This window comes from Pinus tabuliformis, chromosome 2_2, assembly GCF_031772625.1.
Source record: "Pinus tabuliformis cultivar Carrire ecotype Pingquan chromosome 2_2, CPIR1, whole genome shotgun sequence".
NCBI lineage: Eukaryota > Viridiplantae > Streptophyta > Pinopsida > Pinales > Pinaceae > Pinus > Pinus tabuliformis.
This window is the reverse complement of record NC_142300.1, coordinates 671915826-671923871: the sequence shown is the minus strand read 5'-3', so window position 1 is coordinate 671923871 and position 8046 is coordinate 671915826. Positions and strand designations below refer to the sequence as shown.

Sequence of the window (8046 nt, the reverse complement as noted above, 5' to 3'; positions counted from 1 at the left end):
AAACACGATTAAAAACTATTAATTAATTAAACGTTGAAATGTTAATTTAATTTTTAATTAAAAATTAATGTATAAAATTGATGAGGGTTATTCAGCTATTTGACTTAGGAATGGAGATATTGAGTTGCCACATTAATTCAGTTTTTAATTAAAAATTAATGTATAAAATTGATGAGCTTTATTCAACCATTTGAGTTAGGTATGTAGATTTTCAGTGGCCACATCCTTGAATTTGCTAAGAAGAACTTGAAAGTCAAGTATTTGAGTTAGGTATGTAGATTTTCAGTGGCCACATCCGTGAATTTGGTAAGAAGAAGTTGAAAGTCCAAGTACGTAGAGGAGAACAAACAAACTTCGTCAGGTTTCTCTCACCATGATGTCCACACTAACACTTTTCCAAGGATGATTTGTTTTCTTCTTTGAAGTTCAACGTCAAACCACCGGCGTGCCGTGTTGGCAGGGTTCTATTCAACTCACACCAGCCCTAGCAAACACATCCCCATTACAGTTTTTTTCCTGGTACCACCTTCACCTTTATTTCCCAGAGTCAATAAGGCCCTTTTCTTTCTATGTGATTGCTCTACAGTTGCCAGCCTACACGGCATCTTCTCATATTTGCCAGCCGACGACTTGAATCTTCTCATTTTTCTTCGGAGCATAATTTTGTTCAAGATTTTTAAGAGCAGTTTTGGAAACTATATCTTTCACTAAAAAAACTTGTGAAACTAAACCTCCCCACGTTAGACACATTCCTAAAACTCTCCACAACCTTATTATTAGTCTACCATTCCCGGATTACACGGCATCTCCTCATTTTTCCACACACGACCTTCTAGGAGAGATGCACTGTGGCTCTATTCTATATATAGCACGAAGAACTGAACGCATGCAGAACTCACAAGCTTCAAAGATATTCAAGTTGGTCAAGGAGAAATCATGGATAAAGTTGTTACCATGTTGTTATGGTTTGTATTTGTATCGAAAACCGCAACAGCAGCTGTTAGTTACTCAAGGAAAGAACACTTGTATCTCTATGGCAATATGGGTGGGTTAACCTCTCTTCACCGAGATGATTCTCATAATTTTGTTATGAATGGGCGCAATACGCTGGAGGAAGCTCACCAATCTGCGTCATCCATGGAGGAGCGTGATAAAAGAGACCTAGAGGCTCTTTTGTCATTCAGAAAGGCCATTACATCAGACCCATTTGGATCGCTGTCCAACTGGACGGTTGATAACTCGGAGAACGTGTGTCTGTGGAATGGAATTTGGTGCAGAAGACGCACTAAAAGAATTGTTGCCATAATGCTGTCCGGGTTACGATTAAAAGGTACGCTATCGCCATCTCTTGGCGATCTCTCCTTATTGCGCATTTTGGATCTTTCTTTTAATAGCTTGACAGGCAGAATTCCATCCCAGTTTGGGCATCTTAAAGCACTGAGAAAACTCGACCTCAGCACTAATGGTCTCTCAGCTTCTATTCCAAAAGAACTGTTTAATTGCACACGTCTTATATCGATCAGTCTTACAGAAAATGGTTTGACAGGGATCATACAAACAGAAATTGGTCATCTAGCAAAGCTGGAATATATAGACCTGTCCAGGAATCACCTGAATGGAAGTATTCCAACTTCATTGAGCAACTGCACGACTCTGCAAGAATTATCGATTGGAAGGAACATTCTCAGCGGTCCAATTCCTTCGATTCTGGGCTCAATTAGGAGTCTATCTCATCTTGGCTTTGAGTTCAACTCACTTGGTGGTCACATCCCTTCAACCCTAGGGAATTGTAGTGAACTATCGTACATCGATTTTTCTGGCAACAGCTTAAGTGGAAGAATTCCAGGTGAATTGGGATTGCTGCAAAAGTTGGAGTGGATGTTTCTGGACATCAACGAATTGGAGAATTCCATTCCTCCATCTCTGGGAAATTGCTCTTCTATTCAGCTTTTATCTTTGGGGAACAATAGGTTGTCAGGCAACATACCACCTCAATTGGGAAATTTAAGACAGCTTGTTACACTTTGGATTTATGCGTGTGAGATTTCTGGTTCCATCCCTCCAGAAATAGGAAACTGCAGCAACCTTCAATGGTTGGATTTATCAAATAACACAATTCAGGGCTCCTTGCCCATGAGTATATTTCAGCTTTCTCTCTCTTTTTTATTTATGGGTTCAAATGAACTTACAGGGAGCATTCCTGAAGCAATTGGCAATTTAAGTCAATTGACGAACCTGCAGCTCAGTAAAAATAGGCTCACTGGTGATATCCCTGAAGCAATTTTCAGTTTAAATCAGTTGACCAGCATAGATCTCGGTGAAAATAAGCTTACAGGTAACATCCCCAAAACCATTATAAGATTCAGCAAGGTTGAAGAGCTTTCCCTTAATAACAACGAGCTCACAGGTACAATTCCTCAAAGTATTAGCAGTTTGCTTTCACTTCGGGTCATAGATTTATCAGAAAATAACCTGGAGGGAGTGATTCCTAAGGGTATTGGCAATTGCATTGCTTTGCAGAGGTTGAAGGTATCTCAAAATGCACTTAGTGGAGATATTGACAAGATACAGTTTCCATCTTCTTTGTATATTTTTAGTGCTCATTCTAATAATCTATCTGGTTCTCTATCAGCGTCTTTTGCAAGTTGTACCAAACTTCAATTGTTAGATTTAAGAGAGAATGAATTAACAGGAGAGCTACCAGAGTACATGGCATTTTTTCAAGACTTGAGAGTTCTCAGTATGAGTTACAATAGTCTGCATGGCAGCATCCCTCAATGGATTACAAATCTTTCCAAATTACAGGTTTTGGATTTATCTAACAATAGACTTAGCGGAAGGATACCACATAATCTTGAGAAACTAAAAGGTTTTAAAGTTAATGCATCTTCGCAACTTAGTGTTGATACACTTTATGAAGATCTCAAGATTGACATCAAAGGAAATGATTATACTCTAACATATGTGTTGTCAACAAATACAATACTTGATTTGTCAAGTAATAATCTCACAGGGGAAATACCAGTGAGTATGGGAAATTTAAGTAGCTTGAGGTTGTTGAATTTATCTTGGAATGAATTGGAAGGGCACATACCTCCCTCTCTTAGTGAAGTATCTACTTTAGAACAACTAGACCTGTCCAAAAATCATTTGAGTGGACATATTCCTCAAGAGCTTTCTAAGTTATTTGAGTTGGCAGTATTAAATGTTTCATATAACAGTCTATGTGGAAAAATCCCAATAGGAACACAATTCACAACATTTGATGAAACTTCATTTGAGAAGAATAAGTGCTTATGTGGGTATCCTTTGCCTACATGCAAGCAACCGAAAGTGAGAGCCACTGGCAAGGAGAATCATGTTAAAATGAAATGGTTGAACAGTGTGAACAAGCATGTATCATTAATTGCAGTGGGAATGGGATTAGGGATTGGAGTTGGAGGAGTAGTAAGTCTAATCATCCTATGGAAAAATGGTAGGCTTTGTGTAATGCCTCTTACCAGAAGACCCTTTTATGGAGTGTATCGTTTTCCAACTTAGAAAATACATGTACAAATATTAATCCTTTTGTATATTATTCAAAATAATGGTGGTCCATAAAGATCTCCAAATTGTTAATTGCACAATGTTGTATAAAGTTTCCAAATTATGAGCTCTTATTACAATATAGCAAAATTATGATTTAAAGATGGTACAGTGCATTATTTTGTTTTTCATACATAATGTTGACTCAATAGTAAATCATTAATATTATATTTTTTATTATAAAGATATTTATTAACATTTATATTTTCAAGATATTTATTTATATTTATATTTAGGGTCAAGACAACGTCATTTGATTTCATTTATGTCAACTAAATCTCATCCAAGAAAAAATTTCAAATATCAATAGATATCTACTATGTAGATGTATTGATTGTAATAGCCCCTACTATGCCATGCATCCAGAACCTATTTTGCCATCTTTATCAAAACCTTGGCTTTCACGTTACACTCATCTACGTCTTTTAGCGTTTCCCAGTGGCGCACGGCATCTCTCGGGCCGCCTCCACGACCACCGCCCAAGACGAACCCGAGTCAATACGTCTCTTCAAGTCTCTGTCTCCCGCTCCATACGCACATTTCTCATCTCCCGCTCCATATGTACATTTCTGTCTTTACTGCTGTGGAGTCACTACGTCTCTTCTAGGCTCTATCTCCCGCTCCATACGCACATTTCTTATCTCCCGCTACATATGTACATTTATGTTTTTACTGCTGTCGAGTCAATACGTCTCTTCCAGTCTCTATCTCCTGCTCCATACGCACATTTCTCATCTCCTGGCAGTGACGGCCAGGGGTTAAATTTGACGGGTGCCCCTGCCCATCAGGGAATTTTTTTTGACGGTTTTATTTTTAAATTAACCATCGTATGACTTGTAATATTTATTTTTATCAGTTTTATTTAATTTCTACAAATTATATTCACCGATCTAAATTTATTTTAATTTTTTATCAGATTTCTTAACTATAACTCAGTATTAAATCTCCCAACTATAAAAATAAAAACATTATAAATTCAATTTCAAAATAAGAATGCTTATATTATCAAAAGAATATATCAATAAATTCAGTTTCAAAATGAGAGACACCTATATTATCAAAAGAATACAGCAATATAATTGTTGAAACCCGCAACTAAAAAATAAGAACACTATAAATTTAGTTTCAAAATGAGAAATGCCTATATTATCAAAAGAATAAAACCACCATCTACTAATCAAATCCAATAAAACCATCTAACCAAAGCGAGTTTGCCAGCAACATTCCTTCCTACCAGCAGCGGAGAAAGCATCCCTACTAGCAGCAGTGCTATGTTATTCTCTTCTTTGGTTATGTTTTTCTTTATGACTAGATTGATTACAAAAACTGGCTAACAGGGCTCACCAAAGCCCAAAAACTTGTCAATATGTTCTTATCTATGAAGTTCACTTCACAGCACCACTTTAGTGGTTGCTTGCTCAGTAGGACCCAACCATGAACGAGTTTCAACGAAAAAATACATCAAAAGTTTAAGATGGAGAATGAAGTTGAATTATCTAAATTATGCTTATACAACATTCTGCAATGATGATAAGTCCAATGCAAATTATACAATTAGAAATAAGTTTATCAATATAGTTGTTGAAACTTGATTTTGAAATAGTGAAAGGCAGGGCATAGCAGTTCTTGTTAAAGAATCGCAGACATGTCTAAATTTAATTTCGAAATCAGAGATATCTATATAACAAGTATTTGACGGCTAAAATAACAAAAAAACGTGTAAACGGGCGTCAAATTTAACCCCAGGAGCCTCCTCCATATGTATATTTCTGTCTTTACTGCTGTCGAGTCAATACGTCTCTTCAAGTCTCTATCTCCCGCTCCATAATCACATTTCTCATCTCCCGCTCCATATGTACATTTCTGTGTTTACTGCTATCGAGTCAATAAGTCTTTTCAAGTCTCTATCTCTCCCGCTCCATACGCACATTTCTCATCTCCCGCTCCATATGTACGTTTCTGTCTTTACTGCTGTCGAGTCAATACGTCTCTTCAAGTGTCTATCTCCCGCTCCATAGGCACATTTCTCATCTCCCCCTCCATATGTACATTTCTGTCTTTACTGCTATCGAGTCAATACGTCTCTTCAAGTCTATCTCTCCTGCTCTATACCCACATTTCTCATCTCGGGCTCCATATGTACATTTCTGTCTTTACTGCCGTCGAGTCAATAAGTCTCTTTTTCCCGCTCCATGGGCACATTTCTCATCTCCCCCTCTGTATGTACATTTCTGTCTTTACTGCTGTCTTTCGTTGTAGCAGTTCGGCAGTTCCTATTTCCACCTCCATAGCAAAGTTAATGCTATGGAGGGTACACCCTCTGACAGCGGCAGCACCGTAACGACAGTTTTGGATGGCAGTTCCTATTTCCACCTCCATAGCAAAGTTAATGCTATGGAGGGTACACCCTCTGACAGCGGCAGCACCGTAACGACAGTTTTGGATGGACGGATGCATGTTTTGGACCCATATCCATGCATGATACCATGACCTATGTACATGCATTTTCTGGCCGCTCCGTCACTCCAACTCCGGGAGGCTCCACCGTTCAGCGTAATCAATGCAAGTAATCACGCCATTAATTTTATTCAAATAACGAGCCCATTTGAATTCGAATTCAAATTTGAATTCAAGCGCCCAAAATTCAGCGCTCATCCATATTTCAGCAACCACGCCCGCTCTTTTGCATATTGATTCCGTGTTCAGTGTTGTTTTGTCAATGAAGTTGCAGACGATAGAATATCATGACCTCGCCCTTCAAATTCGGTCTGCAACTGGAGTACTCATCTGTTTTCTTTATAGGTTTTATGTTGCGGCAAATTCTTCAATGGTATCATGCCTATTGGGACCTCAGCAGCTCCAACATATCTTCCTCCTCATTCCTTCAAAACACAAGATTCCCGGGGAAATCCCAGAAACTTCAATCTAATAGACGGGGGAGTTGCAGCTAACGATCCGGTAAGTCGTGGTGATATATTTTTCCATTGCCATCTCAATATGGTTTAAATTTCAGTTTTCAAAGTCACAGCGTAACAGTTTTGGTAAGGGGCCGTGAAATTAATTTGTTGCCCTCTAAAATAATCTTGCAAACATTACTTGCAGTAAACCATGTGTCGAAAGAAATTGTATTTCAGTTTTCAAAGTCACTGCGTAACAGTTTTGCCTAATGGGTTGCGCAATTAATTTGTTGGCCTGTAACATATTCTTGCAGACATTACTTGCAGTAAACCATTTGTTGAAAGAAATTTCCGCTCGCAATTCGAATCCACCATTGTCGAAACAAAGTATTGATTTAAATTTGATCGAGAACGAGTCTAGCAAGCTTCTGGTTCTTTCTCTTGGAACAGGACAAAAAGTAGCTCGTTACAAGGCCACCGACGCTGCAAAATGGGGCTTATTTGGATGGTTAACTAAGGACGGTAGATCACCTTTAATTGATATTTTATTGCAATCAAGTTCGGATATGTCGGACATTCACGAATTCTTCTGGTTCAAAACCATTAACATGCATATGTATCTCAGAATCCAGGTACTTTTCTTGCACCCTCCATATATAATTCACCCATAGATTTTGTGAAGTTGAACAAATCTATATTCGAGATATCTAACACAATGCCTCATTGTGATCAGGAACCGCAGCTGGGAGATCACACTAGCTCCTTGGATCTGTCGACGGAGGAGAATCTAAAAGCCTTGAAAACGATAGGTAGCGATCTCTTGGCCAAGCCTGTTTCAAGTGTCAATATCGAGACGGGCTACTATGAGCCAACGCCAGAGCAAGACTGGAAGACCAACCATGATGCATTGATCAGGTCATTTTAGTTCTTATTGAATACGTCAATTTCAATGAAAATTGCTAAATCAAGTTTTATGACAGAAAATGGTTCATGTGAATTGGTTTCACCGTTAATATTGTATTGATTTGGCAGGTTTGCGCAGCTACTTTCACGTGAAAGAAAGTCACGATCAACTGCTGCTCCTAGTGGCTAAGACTTAGAGTCCTGAAACTTTATGAATGATAGTTTTCCTCAGTTTATGAATGTTAGTTTTCCCTTATGAATGTTGTACTTTGTTCGAAGATGATCTTAACTTCGATATGTAATGTAACTTTGATATCCAATTTGAAAATTGAGGCTTTCTGCATATTTCCTTAATATATTGATTTTGAAAATAATGTTATTTACCATGCCTTTACTAATATTTAAAGAAAAAGTCACACAAGAATTAACATAGTAATATTTACATTATTAATGAAATTATTGAGCTCAAACTTTTAAGGTATATATGTAATTTCGTTTTCATTTTGATTATTAATATTATTAAAATTTTCAATTTTATTATCATTAATTTGGTCATGCAAACCATCTAGACCCTGTGTGGACATAGACACATCTTAAACGCCATTTAAATATGAAAGATCCCCACTCTGCTTTTTATGTGGACATCCCCATTAAGATTTTG

General features: G+C 37.7%; 2 protein-coding genes across 2 annotated transcripts; both read left to right on the top strand.

The window, feature by feature from the left end:
* The first annotated feature begins 646 nt into the window (after positions 1 to 646).
* On the top strand, positions 647 to 3547 carry LOC149194424 (uncharacterized). Its single transcript, XM_089407600.1, has one exon. It carries the CDS (start codon positions 937 to 939, stop codon positions 3538 to 3540), a length of 2604 nt encoding a protein of 867 aa, XP_089263726.1. The 5' UTR covers positions 647 to 936; the 3' UTR covers positions 3541 to 3547.
* Positions 3548 to 5889: 2342 nt separating this feature from the next.
* LOC149194423 (patatin-like protein 5) lies at positions 5890 to 7675 on the top strand. The gene is made up of 5 exons (XM_089407666.1): positions 5890 to 6042; positions 6388 to 6543; positions 6797 to 7114; positions 7216 to 7397; positions 7515 to 7675. Exons 1-5 carry the CDS (start codon positions 5890 to 5892, stop codon positions 7573 to 7575), a joined length of 870 nt encoding a protein of 289 aa, XP_089263792.1. The 3' UTR covers positions 7576 to 7675.
* Positions 7676 to 8046: the final 371 nt, after the last annotated feature.

Excerpts from the sequence above, each read along its gene's own strand:
- LOC149194424 (XM_089407600.1), top strand. The coding sequence starts at position 937 with ATGGATAAAGTTGTTACCATGTTGTTATGGTTTGTATTTGTATCGAAA.
- LOC149194423 (XM_089407666.1), top strand. The coding sequence starts at position 5,890 with ATGGAGGGTACACCCTCTGACAGCGGCAGCACCGTAACGACAGTTTTG. Across the intron at positions 6,043-6,387 it reads TTTTGGATGGACGGATGCAT|GTTTTATGTTGCGGCAAATT; the intron begins GTTTTGGACCCA and ends TTTTCTTTATAG. Across the intron at positions 6,544-6,796 it reads GAGTTGCAGCTAACGATCCG|ACATTACTTGCAGTAAACCA; the intron begins GTAAGTCGTGGT and ends ATATTCTTGCAG.